At 40.3% G+C, this 17,487-nt stretch overlaps 1 protein-coding gene and 1 pseudogene across 1 annotated transcript in view; both read left to right on the forward strand.

Annotated features, from left to right (window-relative positions):
- FAM107B (family with sequence similarity 107 member B) overlaps positions 1-17,487 on the forward strand; it is a 270,606-nt gene that overhangs the window by 108,126 nt on the left and 144,993 nt on the right. Inside the window, exon 2 of the mRNA XM_059660023.1 lies at positions 13,714-13,774. Within this exon, the coding sequence (XP_059516006.1) occupies positions 13,714-13,774 (61 nt within the window). The remainder of the gene's footprint in view (positions 1-13,713; positions 13,775-17,487) is intronic.
- On the forward strand, positions 9,671-11,276 carry LOC132228271 (transmembrane emp24 domain-containing protein 10-like; annotated as a pseudogene).

Below are 17,487 nucleotides of genomic sequence, written 5' to 3' on the forward strand. Positions count from 1 at the left end.
GTACTATACATCTAGAGCTTTCTGGAAGTTTAGTTTTAGGCAAAAAAAAAAAAAAAAAAAAGATTTTTGGGGAAAAAATTTCTTTAAAACAAATATTCATTCACCACATGTTTATAGAGTGCCTATGGAGTATAAGCTATAAGTAGTTGAAGAGCCATGATTCTCTTTCATCACTCATTCAAGATCTGTAACACAAATCTATATCTATCTATATAAAAGCCTAATATGCAAATTGTCCCCTTGGGAGTTGGACTGGGAGACTGGGAGTTTGCTCGCTTGCTATGACATGTGCTCACCACCAGGGGGTGATGCAGAACGAAGGAAAGCCCCAGCCAACAACTGGAAGGCACTGATTGGCCCTGATTGTTGGCCAGGGTCAGGGACCCTACCTGTGCACGAATTTCATGCACCGGGCCCTCTAGTATAAGATATATAGTTATCCTCAGTTAATCAGTCTTATTCTGTTCAGGTTGCTATAACAAACTATCATAGACTGAGTGGCTTAAACAACAACCATTTATTTCTTACAGTCTAAAGGTTAAGACGTCCAAGATCAAGGTGCTGGCAGATTTGGTGTCTGGTGAGAGCCTACTTCTAGGTTCCTAGACTGCCATCTTCCACCTGTGTCCTCACATGGTGGAAGGGTGAGGGAGCTCTGTGTGGGGCCTTTTAATAAGGCGACTAATGCCTTTCATGAGGGCTCCACCCTCAAGACCTAATCACACCAAAAGCTATACTTCCCAATACCATCACCTTGGAGATTAGGATTTCAACATATGAATTTTGTAGAGACACAAACATTCCGACTATAGCAATAAGAATGGGCAACCAGTCTTACAGCTTCCATTCCTCATTAGTTTGAGAGTTTATTTTAATTTGAATATTTTCACAATCATTATGTAACTCTAAACTCAGGACCAGCATGTTGAATTACAGCTCTAAAGACTGTATCAAACTTTCCTACGTACTTGGTTCTGAAATTTCCGTGTGATAAGTGTTGTTTTGTTCTGTGGTTTTCTTGGCTTGGGGCTCTATAAACCTCATTTCTGTCTTTGAAATGGCCTTCCCTAGCTCTGAGGAACAATCACTCATTCCTTTGTAAAACTATATGATTTATGCTCTTCCTTACCCAGAGTTTTCTTCAGTTAACCTTTTCACTAAATATAGCTATTTAATAACTAGCTGTCCTTCCACTTAAGGTTAAATTTTCTATAAATAACACCAGCAGGAAGCAAACATAAAAGAAGGCAGCATGGTATGGCTCTGACCCAGGCAGATGGTCTGAATCTTGCCCCATTTAAAAGCATGCACACTTAGATAGTCTTCATCCCTCAAGGGTCCCTTCTGTAAAAAAGGGTCACAGATACCAACAATGAATTCCTATGACCATATTTCTCAGTCTTTCCCACAGGAGTACCCCCTGTCAGGGACCCCATGTCCAGACTTCCTTGACATCTCATGGTTATCCTAAACATTTATATCTGTTCTACATGCAATGTACTCCAATTTGTTCTAATATACAAATCATGTTTTTCCTCCATTTCTCTTGCTCCAGAGAGAAAGAGAGAGAGTCTTTGCATACCTCTAGCATATGACAGCATACTTTCAGGAGATACCCATCCTTTATAAGTGTGGTTGTTAAGCTGATACTTAGGACTGAAAATATTCAGCAGGTGTGCATCAGTAAGAACATATTGGCTGTTAAAATATTAAGAAACCCTTATATCAATTGGTAAATAACTGCTACTCAAGCCCTTGAGTCATGTCCATGTCCCACATTACCCCTCTCTTCAGACCCCTGAACTAAAGGGTTAAGACCTATACCCAGGAACCTCCAGGTCGCTTCCTACTCTGAGTACCTTGTGGCCTGTACCATTCAAGCTGTTAAATATTTTGAAAATCATCCCATGTTACATGTAACATATATGATGCTCCTGTCATATGTTATGCACTAAATAAACAGCATGCATTTTCATTCTTATGGTTTTGGAGAATTCAATCTACTTGGGAGTATATAATTTGAATAGCACAGAAGCCAGCATTCCTTCTGCCCTCACTTTGATACATAGCCTTCCTTCCTTTAGGGAACTGCAGCTTCCCTAGTCTATGAGGTTTCCAATTGGAACACCCTCCCTCCAGTGGCCCTTGAAATGGGCAGTGATCCCCATTCCCTCATAGAGATGTGCCTGTGACTCAAGATAAGTATGTGACACAAGATGGACTAATCAGAATCTTCCCCTAGAACTCTGGATATGAATGCAGGGACTGAGTCACTCCTTGTTCCCCTTGGAAAGGATTTCTCTTTGTACTGGGGTTTAGAGACACTTCTCTGAAGTCTCAATGAGCTGAAAGGATGTGGTCCCTGAACTTCTTGTGACCTTGACCATATGATGAAGGAGCAGCCTGAGAAGTGATAAACTGACAGAAACAGACAAATGGAAATATAGTGAAAATAGAGGCCTGGATGATACTGCCTTAATATTAGACCCAATATCCATCCTTTACAACAGTGCTTCTCATATTTGGGTGGGAATCAGCACCACAGGCAAAGCTAACAAGGAATCCAGAGGCCCAGGATTGCTGACGATGTAAAGGGCTAGGCTGTGTCTCTGCCACATCCTCCTGGTGATTTAAATACACACCCAAGTTCAAGAACTACAGCTTTACAAGCATGAGATCCAATACATCTCCTCCTTTGCTGTAGTTACTTGGGTTTCCTATAAGCAGAGATGAAGAAAAAGCACTTACTAGTAGCACTCTATGGTACCATAGGCAGTGAATGAGGCAAACCTCCGATCAAGGCCGCCGTCTCCCCAGTCTTGGGTAGTTTAGTGAATTGAGGTTTTTGCTCCTGAGGAATATATCCTCTATGGACTCAGTGCTGGCCAGAGTGACGTGCTGAAATGGTTAAGGTAGGAGTGACACCTTCCATCTCCTTGGGCTCCCCTGCATCTATAATTATCTGATGGGCTTTCCTTGCCTTTACTTACCGTCTGAAACTCCAATAAGGTCTGTGGTCTGAATGTTCCCCTTGCTCCTGACCACCCTGGTGTCTTTCCTCTGTGGCCCTGCGAAGGGTGCCCTGCTTCCTTCTCTGGGACCTGTGAGTGCAATGAATTTTATTTTTTCCTAAACCTCTTTTCTGTCTCCTCTTGGGGCTATACCTCACTGACCATTTCATAAAGTATACAAATCACATGGCCTCTCAATAAAACACCTTGGGATTAGCTCTCAGAAACAGATGAAAAGACCAATTGTTTGCCAACTTTCAGTAACAACTCTTCAGTGCATCATCCCTGTCACATTCCATTTAATTAGGTTGTGAAGTACATGATGGTGTGTGAACTACAGAAGCCAATAATCAACACCCCCCCCCCAAAGCTCTCCAGAACTAAAGTATCAGTTGGAACCCTTTCTGTTAGAAGTGACAAAACCCAATAGAATCTATTGCATTTAAAGTCAATGTAGTCAAAAAATAAAAAGGAATGTAATCTCTAATTTAGGCTGAAAAGTCCAGGGTTAACTTCAGGCATGGCTGGATTGGGGGCTCAAATGATATCATGGGGACTCTGTATCAGTCCATCTCTTGGCTCTGCCTTCCTTTGTGTGGACTTGTCTCAGCTGTAAGTGACAGCAGCAGCTTCAATCTTTACAGTTGTCTCAGGTTTCAGGATCAGTGGGTGAGACTAGGGGTTCTAGTCCTTGAAGTCTAGAGAATATCTCTCACTAGCCCTGACTGGGTCCCATGACTACTGTGAACCAATTACAGGAAAATAAAGTGGACTTATGGATACCACCCTGGGTCACATGACTATTCTAAACCAATTTCAGGGAAAATTACAGTGGATTGATAAACATTGCTCTGGGTCACATGACCACCCTCCACCAATCACAGGGAAATGCACTGGACTGATGGGCCTAGTCCTCAGTCACTGACCACTCTTGACAGTGGACAGGGGTCTATACAGGGCCTGGAACTGGTTTTATAAGAATCACAATTCATTAAGAGTTGGAAAGGATGATTTTAAAGAGGGAATCAGTATATATTTACTAGACAGAATGAGTGAATGCCAGGCAGCAAAATCAACAGATGGCTACTACAGTTGGATTGTTGTCATTTTATTATAGCTTCGCTGGGAAAAAGCCAATAAGAACAAATTCAGCAAATCACAGACTTGCACAGAAAAGAAGAAACACAAGAATCTAAGGCGTTCAGCCTCTTTTCACTAACTACAACATAGTTTATGCTATCGAAGACAGATGCTTACTTATCAGCCAAAAGTATTCCAAATATCCTTCCATCTGCAGATCATTCCAGGGCTTTGCAATTTTTACTAGTTTATGAGAAAATTGGGGGAAGGGCAATTTAAAATGAAGTAATAAATATGTTTGGAGGAAAGCTAAAGGCCTAAGTTATTTCACCATTCTGGAATTCAGAGCAATAAAAAAGTAAACAGTCTTATTGGCTCAAAGGAGAATCCTTTCATGTATGAAACAACTTCATTTGGGCTATTTTGGCATCTCAAGAGACTTTCTCTGTGGGTGTATTATAAAATAGCTCCTCATGTTTTTATTATATACGGTCTTATTGGGCCTTGTGAAACAAGGAATTATTTGCTATATTTAGTTGCTGTGTGGTGGGACTTTAAAAATCATTTATTTGTCTTTTGGTATAGTAATAATTTGCATCCTTTTCACAAATGTAATTTTGAAATAAGTTTTTATTAAAATTTATTATAACATATAACTTTGAGATAATTGAACTGAAGGCTTCTTTAACCAAATTGCCCATGACAGTGCTACTTCATGGATTCTAAAAGCAGGACAAATTTTTGGAACTTGTCCCTGATGCTGAACATTTGAAGATGATCTTTGATCTCTAGAAATATTTGTTCCCAAACAGTTGAAATCAATTCCCTTATGAGTTGATGGTAATTTAAGTAAAATAACCTTTATGAATTGAAAATGACTTTTTCTTTTCAAATCTTACCAATCATGAGAGGCTAGTAGATTCTCATCACCAACAATGAGATATTGCCAAGGAACTTAACATTTAGAACAAATCATGGAGTGCTCCTCTGATGGATAGTATCAATATTTGAATTCCATTGCTCCACTCTGGTTACAGAGTAGCTTCAGGTATCATTAATGGGACTCATACCCATATGGTTTATTATGGCCCGGAGTATCTCTGATCAGACTAACTTCATAGGTGGAACAAAGTATGCACAGAAAGTGTGCCTGCCTACGATAGAAGCTGAGTAGGTGATTACTTGCAGTATGTAATTCAAAGGATTTTGGAAGGGATCGTGCCTAAAGATTAAGGACCCACAGAAATAGCCCCATAACAGGCACTCAACAAATATTTAATCAAGGAAAAAATAAACGAAGGAACCAGCATAAAGCCATCTTGTAGATAAAATTTAAAAAGCATCGTGTAAACATTCCTCTTAATTTACCTCCCTTACTCCTAGCTGTGCCTATTCATATATTAACCCTATAGCAGTGACAATTGTTATTAAAGAATATCATACTAGGAGAGAACCAAGATGGCAGCATAGGTAAACCCCTGTACTTGCTGCCTCCCACAACCACATCAAAATTACAACTAAAATACATAACAACTATCATCCAGAACCATGGGAAAGCTGGCTGAATGGAAGTACTACAACTAAAGAGGTTAAGAAGAAAGTGCATTGAGATTGGTAGGAGGTGCACCGGCGTGGAAGGGGCTGGCACCTGGGTGTGCTGCTTTTTTAATCAGAAGGGAGATACAAGCTCCCGCTTGTTCTGAGCTCTAGTGCTGGGTGAGACTCTGGGGGGACCCAGACACATAAAGGGAGAAACTGGACTGTCTGGCATCAGGGCAGGAATGTGGGGGTGGCTTCCAGATGAAGATTCTTACAATGGTCATTGTTCCTGTGCTGAGACCTCCCTGATGCAGGGCTGACTGGCAGCTATTGCTGTTTGCTCTGCCCTGGAGATTCCCTGAGACCCTGCCCCACCCAATTTACAACCCCACCCAAGCTGTGCACAGTAGCTTTTGCATATGAATGGCCTGTCCTTTCTCAGCCTAAAACCTGTCAAACAAGCTGCAGCTGGGTCAGGGAGCCCCAAAGATATCAAAAGAAGGACCAATGATGAACATAGATGCTAAAATCCTCAACAAAATTCTAGCAATTGGATTCAGCAATACATTAGAAAGGTCATACACCATGACCAAGTGGGATTTATGACAGGGATGCAAGGATGGTACAATACCCCCAAATCAATAAATGTTATATATCAAATAAACAAACCGAAAGACAAAAATCACATAATCATATCAATTGATGCAGAAAAAGCATTTGACAAAATCCAACACCCTTTCTTGATAAAAGCTCTCATCAAAGTGGGAATAGAGGGATCATACCTCAACATAATAAAAGGCCTATATGACAAACCTACAGCCAACATCATACTCAATCGGCAAACACTAAACCCATTTACACTAAGAACAGGAACAAGACAAGGATGCCCACTCTCACCACTCCTGTTCGACATAGTACTGGGAGTACTAGCCATAGTGATCAGATAAGAAGAAATAAAAGAATCCAAATTGGAAGAGAAGTAAAACTGTCCTTACTTGCAGATGACATGATACTGTACATAGAGAACCCCAAAGACTCCATCAAAAAACTGCTAGACCTAATGAATGAATTTGGTAATGTAGCAGGATACAAAATTAATACCCAGAAATCTATGGCCTTTTTATACACCAATAATGAACTCCAGAAAGAGAAATGAAAAAAACAATCCCATTTACCATTGCACCAAAAAAATTAAGATACCTAGGAATAAACTTAACCAAGGACGTAAAAGACCTGTACTCAGAAAACTACAGGACATTGAAAAAAGAGATAGAGGAAGACATAAACAAATGGAAGAACATACCATGTTCATGGATTGGTAGAATGAACATCATTAAATGTCAATATTACCTAAAGCAATCTATAGATTCAATGCAATACCTATTAAAATACCAATGGCATATTTCAAAGATCTAGAACAAACTCTCCAAAAATTCATCTGGAATAAAAAAAGACCCTGAATAGCCACAGGTGTCCTGAGAAAGAAGAACAAAGCTGGAGGGATCACAATACCAGACATCAAACTATATTACCAAGCCACAGTTCTCAAAACTACCTGGTACTGGCACAAGAACAGACATATAAACCAATGGAACAGAATAGAGGACCCAGAAATTGACCCAAGCCATTATACTTAATTAATATTTGACAAAGGAGGAAAGAGCATACAATGGAGCCAAAACAGCCTCTTTAATAAATGGTGCTGGGAAATTTGGTCAGATACATGCAAAAATAATGAAACTAGATCACCAACTTACACCATACACAAAACAAACTCAAAATGGCTAAAGGACTTGAACGTAAGACAGGAAACCATAAAAATCCTACAAGACTCCATAGGCAGCAAAATTGCAGACATATGTTGTAGCAATATCTTTATAGACACAGATCCTAGGGCAAGAGAGACTAAGGAGAAAATAAACAAATGGGACTACATCAAAATAAAAAGCTTCTGCACAGCAAGAGAAACCATCAACAAAACAACAAGAAAGCCCACTGCATGGGAGAACATATTTGCCAATGTTATCTCTGATAAGGGGTTAGTCTCCAACATCTACAAGGAATTCATACAACTCAACAAAAGGAAGATAAACAATCAAATAAAAAATATGGGCAAAGGACCTAAATAGACACTTTTCGAAAAAGGACATTCAGAAAGCCAAGAGACACATGAAAACATGCTCAAAGTCACTAATCATCCGAGAAATGCAAATCAAAACAACAATGAGGTACCACCTCACACCTGTCAGAATGGCTATCATCAACAAGTCAACAAATGACAAGTGCTGGAGAGGATGAGGAGAAAAAGGAACCCTTCTTCACTGCTGGTGGGAATGCAGACTGGTGCAGCCATTGTGGAAAACAGTATGGCATTTCCTCAAAAATTTAAAAATGGAACTGCCATTTGACTCAGTAATACCACTTCTAGGAATATATCCCAAGAAAACTGAGACCAATCAGAAAGGATATATGCATCTCTATGTTCATAGCAGCACAATTTACAATAGCTAAGATTTGGAAACAGCTAAATGCCCATCAACAGATGAGTGGATTAGAAAACTATGGTAATCTACACAATGGGATACTACGCTGCTATAAAAAAGGAATTCTTACCATTTGCAATAGCATGGATGGAACTGGAGAACATTATGCTAAGTGAAATAAGCCAGGCAGTGAAAGAAAAATACCTCATGAACTCACTCATTTATGGATAATAAAGAACATTATAACCTGATGAACAAAAAGATAGATACAGAGGCAGAGAAACATTGAACAGACTGTCAAATTATAGTGGGAAGGCTGGGGAGTGTTGGGGGCGGGTGTAAGAGATCAACCGAAGGACTTGTATGTATGCATATAAACATAACCCATGGACACAAGACACAGGGAGGGGGAGGTGAGGGCATGTGATGGGGGCTTAGGGAGGCCGGGGGAAAGTCAATGGGGGAATAAAGGAGACATATGTACTACTATTTGTAATACTTTAAACAATTAAAAAAATAAAAATAAAAGAAGGCCCAAGGCTGGCACCAGCACCAGCCTGCCTTGCTTCACAGCTGGGCCTTGTCTGGGCACTTCCAAACCTGATACAAAGAAGAGGAATCTGCAGATGTCTCTGTAGCTCCTGCTGGGTGGCTGAAGACAGTGGCTGACCTTGCACCTCCTTGGAGATCCAAGAGCCAGTGTACCCAGTGGTCAGTGCAAGACCATACCAGATTACAACTCTTCACATCTATAAATGACACACTCAAGGGGCACACTCAGTGAGCACCAAAGCCCCACTGAAGCAAGTCCTGCCCTGTAAGGGTGTCTCCTGCACAGCAGCTCTTCCATTGTTGACACAGCTGGTCCTCACAGCCAGTTGGCCTGGAGGTCAATTCCTCCCGGTGATACCAGCAGCAATCAAGGCTCAACTACAACAACACTGTGCACACAGCCCACAAAGGGGTACACCAAGAGTGTCCACCTCAGGTCATTGGGGAAGCTGAGCCACTGGGCCCTATAGGACACTTACTACACAATGCAACTCTATCAACTCAAGGAGACTTAGCAGCTACCAATACATAGAAACAAACACAGGGAAGCAGCCAAAATGCAGAGACAAAGAAACATCACAAGTGAAGAAATGGAAGAAAGCAAACTACTGGATATAGAGTTCAAAACCACAGTTATAAGGTTACTCAAGAATCTTCTAGAAACCTCTGAGGAACTTAGTGAGACCTTCAGGGATCTTAGTGAGAATGCAAAAAACGAAAAAGAAAAAAAAAAAAAGGAAAAGGACCAGTCAGAAATTAAGCATACACTGACTGAAATAATAATATACAGAGATTCAACAGTAAAGTATCCCAAGAATCAAGTCAATGATTTGAAATATGAGGAAGCAAAAAACACCCAACCGGATGAGCAAAAAGAAAAAAGAATCCAAAAATATGAAGATAGTGTAAGGAGCCTCTAGGACAACTTCAAGCGTACCAACATCCAAATTACAGGGGTGCCAGAAGAAGAGAGAGCATGATATTGAAAACCTATTTGAAGAAATAATGACAGAAAACTTCCCCCAGCTGGTGAATGAAATAGATTTACTGGTACAAGTCCAGGAAGCGCAGAGAACCCCATACAAGAGGAATCCAAAGAGGACCACACCAAGACACATCATAATTAAAATGCCAAGGGTAAAAGACAAAGAGAGAATCTTAAAAGCAGCAAAGGAGTATCCATGACTGTCAGCTGATTTCTCAACAGAAACTATGCAGGCCAGAAGGGAGTGGCAAGAAATATTCAAAGTGATGAATAGCAAACCAGTATATGAAATGCTGAAGGGTATTCTTTAAGAAGAGGAAGAAGAAAATGGTAAAGATAAAAAAATTATGAACAACAAAGTGACAACAAATACATATCTATCAACAAGTGAATCTAAAAATCAAATGAATAAAAAATCTGATGAACAGAATAAACTGGTGAATGTAATAGAATCAGGAGCATAGAAATGGAGTGGACTGACAATTCTTGGGGGGAAGGGGTGTGTGGGGGTGCAGGAAGAGATTGGACAAAAATCTTATATGCATGTATGCAGTACCTATGGACGCAAACAGTGGGGTGGTAAGGGCCTGAGGTGGGGTGGGAACCAGGTGGAGGGGAGCTATGGGGGGAAAAAAGAGGGACATCTGTAATAAACTGAACAATAAAGATTTAAAAAAGAAAAAAAAGAATATCATACTAGAATTCAGAGAATATGTTTACCCATCTTCCTAGAGATAAAAATAATTGTATAGCACTAGTCTGGTTTGTCTGGCCCACAAGCCCAGTGTGGCCCTTGTAAATTAGTGTTACTGCTTTTACTTCTGCTCGGCCCCATCCATCTCCTTCCATATGCCCATTAACTTCCGCAAGTGCCTCCACAAGGAGATCCACAAGGACCTGCTGGTGACCAGCGCATAAGAGATCACCGACAAGTGTGGGGGTGCTGGCAGCCTGCGCACCCACCTCAAGATTAGAGATTCTGCCAGCCATATTCTGTACTCCAAGGAGGATGCAACCAAGGGGAAATTTGCCATTATCACTGAAGATTATAACATGTTCAAAGTGTGTTTTAAGAGCAAGGGAACAAGGTGGATACCTGACCAATTCATGATCCTAGACATGAAGCATGGTGTGGAGGTGAAAAAATTATGAAATGATCACAAAAGTTGAGAAGTTCAAACCTTTAGAGGTGGAGATAGGAAACCTAGAAGACCTTTCAGAATCTATTGTTAATGATTTTGCCTACATGAAGGAGTGAGAGGAGGATGTGCGTGTTACCAGAGCGTCAACAAATACTTGGGTCCTGCACTTCAGCATCTTTTCAAAGCCTCATTGGACTAGCCACTTGGCAGGTCTTCTGCCTTGAGCACTTCTTTTTTTTAAAAAAATATATTTTATTGATTTTTTATAGAGAGGGAGGGAGAGGGATAGAGAGTTAGAAACATCAATGAGAGAGAGAAACATCGATGAGCTGCCTCCTGCACACCCCCTACTGGGGATATGCCCGCAACCAAGGTACATGCCCTTGACTGGAATCAAACCCGGGACCCTTCAGTCCACAGGCCGACTGAGCCAAACTGGTTAGGGCTTGAGCACTTCTTTAAGACCAAGAAATTGATTGAGTAAAAATGCCTACTCCCCTCCCACCTTATATCTCAGCCAGCAGAACGTCACTGGGAGGTGCCTAGCCTGAGGCATTCTACCAACACCACCTTCAAGGCACATTGAAACTTTCTTGTCAGAACTTTCTCGGTGTGGGAGGACATGGGTTATCACCTAAACCCAACAAATCAATAAGGGACCTCTTTTCAACTTGATAGTATTTGGATTGGTTTTGCAACAATAGGACTATTATTAGAGTTACCTATGACAAAAAATAGGGGCTATCTAGGTAATGCTAGAGCCAATATTTGATCACAAGATTTCCTCCTGTCATCTGCTTGAAGCATGCTTTCTTTCCTTTTCCCACTTGCTCACCAGCTTGGGCTTCCATTCTAGTTCCTTTACCAGGATTTGTTTGACCACGTGGAACTTGTTTCATTCCCATTGTCCTCTTTAGATTTTTATGTGAAAATACCCTTATCTTTATCTTAACACTTAACTGAAATGTTTAGGTAGCTTCTGGTGGTATCCTTTCATAATTTTACTAGAGGCCCTATGCAGGAAGATTCGTGTAAGAATAGGCCTTCCTTCTCCTGGCTGCTGGCACTGGTTTCCCTCCTGCACCCGGGACCCGGGCCTTCGCTCCAGGTTGGAGCTGCCTTCTGCCTTTGCTCCAGCCATGCCACCCTCCTACAGCCCCCTCCACCCCCCACCTCCCCATCATAGCAAACGTGCCGCCCAGCCCCGGCCGCTCTGTGCCTGTGCGCGTGTGCGCTGCCCAGAGGCCTGGAGTGACCAGGGCGGGGCAGAACACCTGCGTCATCGCCCAGATGCCCAGAGTGTCCCCGCTCGGCCACCACCATCTTTGTCACATCAATTTGCATATTCCCTCCTTATTTGCTGTGGGTGCCACCATCTTTGTCACGAAGTGATGGTCAATTTACATATTTCATCTTTATTAGATAGGTTGTCTTTATTTTTTTAAAAAATATATTTTATTGATTTTTTTTACAGAGAGGAAGGGAGAGGGATAGAGAGTTAGAAACATCAATGAGAGAGAAACATCGATCAGCTGCCTCCTGCACACCCCCCCATTGGGGATGTTGCCCGCAATAGATAGGTTGTCTTTAAAAGGGTGATAAATGAAACATCTCATAGAAATGAGTTTTGAACTATAGATAACTCTTTTTTAAAATATATATATATATATATATATATATATATATATATATATATATATATTATTGATTTTTTACAGAGAGGAAGGGAGAGGGAGAGGGATAGAGAGTTAGAAACATCGATGAGAGAGAAACATCAATCAGCTGCCTCCTGCACACTCCCCACGGGGGATGTGCCCACAATCAAGGTACATGCCCTTGACTAGAATTGAACCTGGGACCCTTCAATCCGCAATCCGATGCTCTATCCACTGAGCCAAACCAGTTAGGGCTATAGATAACTCTTTAAAAGAAAATTTAATTTGAGATAATTAAAATATTTCTGCTCAATGCTTCAAATTTTTCTTCTAGTGTATTTATGTGTATTTTGTTTTATGCAATTTTATTAGATGTGTAGATTCATGTGACCACCATGGCAAAATGCAGAACAGTTCCATCACTCAGATCTCTGTGCTACCCTTTTAAAGCCACAGCCATATCCCCTCCTTCTCCTGAGCCCCAACCTCTGGCAACCACTAATTTGTTCTGTCTTTCTAATTTTATCATTTCAAAAATGTTATATAAATAGAATCATATAGTATGTAAACTTTTGAGATTAACATTTTTTTCACTCAGCATAATTTCCTTCAAATCCATCCAAATTATGGCATGTGTCAATAATTTGTTCCTTTTTATTGATCAGTAGTATTTCATGGTATGGATGGACCACAGTTTGTTTAATCATTCACCCATTGAAGGACATTGGGGTTTTCAGTTTTTGGCTGTTACTAATAAAGCTGCTGAAAATATTAAAATAAAATATTTTATTAAATATTATTTTAATTAATATTAAAATAAATATTGTGAACAGTGATAGAATTTTCAAAAGTACATGAAATCAGGTCTTTGAATAATAAAATCTAAAATATAATTATATTGTGTTGTATCATACTGGCAGAATTTCTGTCTTATGGAGAAACCCATCACCACCATGTCTAAGTAACTGAAGGCCCCAAACGTATTAATCACAGAGGTCTCTAAGTTGTACTACTCATGGGAAGCATTTATGGACACAACCATGTTTGTGGCGCCCTGCAGTTTGTAACCTACTGCCCCCCTAGTTATTCTACTCAACATTTATTGTTGCATTTGTTGCTTCTCCAAAGTCTCAGTTTTTAAATGGGCTTGGTCTAATTATTTTCAGATCTTGATCTCATATTAATTAGTAGATCTGAAAAAGTTTGCTCTAAATGAATGCATTTCTCTCTCTCTCTCTCTCTCTCTCTCTCTCAACTGGAACTCAGGAAGAAGAGGAATCCCAAGAAGAACCTAGATGCCTTCAGTTGGAACAGAAGATGACATCAGGTAGAGTACATTCCATGTGACACATTCTTTCCTGGGTTGCTTTTGCTGACAGCAGGGCGCACAGCTTCCAGATTGCAACGGAAAATCTGTATGTTCTGAGTGATTGGAAACATGACTAGAAATGTCACTTGTGATGAATTCCAGGCACGATATCTGGACAATCTGGTCATGATGCTGAAAATAGCTTCTCTCCTTCCTTCTCTTATTGATTACAGTTGTTTTTTTAAATCCTCACCCTAGAATATTTTTCCATTGATTTTTTTTTGAGAGAGTAGAAGAGAGAGAGAGAATGGGAGAGAGAGAAAAAGAAACATTGATGTGAGAGAGACACATCCATTGGTTGCCTCCCACTTGCACCCTGACCACAGCCAGAGATTGAACCTGTAACTGAGGTACGTGCCCCTGGCTGGGAATTGAACCCATGACTCTTCAGTCCACAGGCTGATGTTCTAACCACGGAGAAACCCAGCCACGGCTGATTATAGTTTTTGATAAATAAATACTTGCAATGAAGTACATAATAATTATGATGAAAAAAATTCAAGTTCAGTAATACTAACATAAGTAGTTACTCACTGAAAACTTTATGCTTATCTTGAAAAATGTTATTTAGATGCATTTGCTGTTGTTTTTTTTATGTTAGTGTATAGTTAAATATGCAAATTTGCTAAAGATATTTACCCCATAATGGGACTTTCTATGAGATGATGTGGAAAGAGAAAAACGATGGTTTCTAACTATGAACAGTACTGATACTGGGATGTAATTGTCATAAAAATACATTAGTTGAGTGGAACTAATAAGAATGAAAACTAAATCTTAATACTCTCAGCTTCTATTTTCCAGTGGCTTTTTGTTTGTTTTATATAATTAGAGGTTAGAAGTGGACTCCAGATGTGTTTGCTGCTGGCAGAGGCTCATGTTCTTGTAATTTAATGGAAATCAGGGAGCAGAATTAAGAAAATGGAAATGGTAATGAAAAGAATATGTAGAGTGAAGGAGGAAAGATGGTACCCTGCTCTGATAGAGATGGAAGAGAGAGAATTAGCAATTAACCAGCTCAACCAGCTCCCTTTACTCCCAGGGTCTACCCCCACCAATAACAAAAATTGCCTCTTTCTAGGACATTCTCCCCTTGCAGGTCCTTGCATGGCTGGCTGACTCCTTCTCATCAACCAGGTATCAGTTGAAAGGTCCAGTGCTGCAGGCCACTGTCTCATTCCTCCCAAGCACTCTCCATCCCATTGCCCATTTTTATTTTGTTCATAGCACCCATTATGACCCCAAATAATCTTTCTGTTGATTGGTTTACCATCTTAATGTCCCCTAGAGAGTAAGATCTTAGCTACTTTAATGTTATTTCTAGCACAGTGGGCAGTGCCTGCCACACAGTAATCAGTCAGAAAATTCTTACTGAGGCCTCATGTCCCCTATGTGAGAGGCATTCTTTTTCTCTCTGTAACTGAGATGTGGGTGGGCTGGGTTTGATGCGAGCCAAATCCATTCCTATTTTGGATTTCTGGGGTATAAAGAAAATAAGACATGATGCTTGCCCTCTAGAAAACAAATCATGTCTAAGAGACAGATGCAGTTAGAACATGAAAAGTAATGTAAGAAGGTTAAAACAATTAAAGCGCTACTGGGAGCACTGAGGAAGGGGCAACTAAATTTGCGTTGGGGAAGTTGAATCTAAGAAGTCTCCTGGGCTAGATGATTCTTGTACTGAATATGGGAGTTGAAAGGAGGTATTGAAAACAGAGTTGGAGTTTATTGTTATACCCCTGGAAATATCCTGAGCGCCACTTTTGATTTTTATTTCCCCAGCTAGAGAAGGCTGGAATGATGGCCGTTGCTGACTCAATACGAATTTGGCCAACCAAAAACTTCGTTTCTCAGCTGCTGCTATAAGCAGTATTCTTTGCTCTCTTGGCATCGTGTTCACTATATTTTGAGGACATTCGTTCACATCCAAAGCCTTGATTACCCTGTATGTCGTGTAAGCACCACTACTCATCAAGGCCTTTCTAAGACCAGTTGACTCCCATGAGTTCTGCTGTGACATCTCAGGATGAGAAATCAGATATTCCATTTTCAAATGTCCACTAGAGTTCCTAGATCATTAGGGCCTTGGTGTATTTTACCAGAAGTCTAGTGTAGTGTTAAAAATTTCCCTCACCAAATACATTTAGAATCAGAGATCTCCATGAAACACCATTCCACAGAACAGCAGGGACACATTTAGTTAGAAATCTATAATCTCAGGTTTTTTGTTACCAGATAATATGGTTTCAGATTTTTGGGTTGTAAATAAATGAATAATTTCTCTGCTTCTTTAATCAACAACACTGCCTAATAACCCTATTCTCTAAGTGCCCCCATGATTCTCCCACCTTGGTCACCAGTGAAACGTCTCCTTAGAGTCTAAGGCAAGTTCACTGGTTTCACAGGCAAAGAAAATCTAGGCCCCTCAAAAGAAAGACTTCAAGCAGAAAATGCAAAGTTTCTCACTATTTCTAAAAATAGAAAATAATGTTTGGGGGCCAGTGACTTTGGGGCTTGCTGTAGAGTTTGTCTTCTTTATTCAGGATTTACTCCACATGTGTATTTTTATACTGTGGCTTTAGTGTTTGCATCTTAGTTGTAGTCCATTCAATTCAAATCTACTGTTCTTAGCCATTATTTGAAATCCTATTAGGTATAAATTGTGTCTGCTAGACTAAACTATGTTTACTGAAATATGTTAACTAAAATATGTTTACTGAATGTCTACTATATGCTAGATACTGTGCTAGGAAGTATGCTATATTTAGGGTGGAAAATAGAACAGACATGACTCCATGCTTCGTGGAGCTTGTGGGAAAAGGATAAATGCAGCCGTTACACATATGAAAAGAAAATGTAAATTATAGAGAAATTGTAGACTTTAAACAAATAAAGTATAAGTTACAGATAAGGCAGGGTTCTGCAGAAGTCTTGTCTTCACAGAGCTTATTGTTAAATACAGCCTATAAAACATGGACACAGGAAGCTAAGGCAAAAGGTAGGATACAGTACGGGCTAAAACAGAGACATGAGGAGGAGGGATGGGAGTGCTAAAAAGGTGGGAGAAATTCCATTTGGAGGATCCAGGAAGTTATCCAAGAGATTGTGGCATATGAGCCTACTCTTAAAGGATAGATATGAAATCTGTTTGTGAAGAGAAACACATTAGCCAAGGCATTTATAAAATGAAAACCACATTTAATCCAAAGTGATATCTATTTGGAGTTCAGCCCATTTTTTGGTTGGTGACTTAATTCTTAGGCATCTGTCACTTTTCCTGAGGTCTGTAATTTACACTTGCAGGGCCCACCCAGTGGGTAATGGCAGGTTGATTAGGAGTGTTTAAACTTTGCCACCCCCATTACCCATTTTTTGCTCTCTAATAATTCAGTGTCTGTATACATTTGAGTTTTTGGGGGTTTTTTTGTAAGTGGCCTGCCTGTAATAGACAGAAGCCTAATGCCTACTTAGGGTCAGATGGCATTTGTTCCTGACTTCATGGACATATTAACCGAGTGGATAGGGTAGCCCACTTATCATAAGTCCTTTTTAATGTGATACCGCGTGGGTCAGCTGGTGCTTCATTTCAGCAAGACCAGTGTGGAGCAGCTTCATCAGATGCCTGCAGCCTGCCCCCTCTGTGCTCTGCCCCTCCTCAGTGGGATTCCTTC

This window comes from Myotis daubentonii, chromosome 1 (assembly GCF_963259705.1).
Source record: "Myotis daubentonii chromosome 1, mMyoDau2.1, whole genome shotgun sequence".
Classification (NCBI taxonomy): Eukaryota; Metazoa; Chordata; class Mammalia; order Chiroptera; family Vespertilionidae; genus Myotis; species Myotis daubentonii.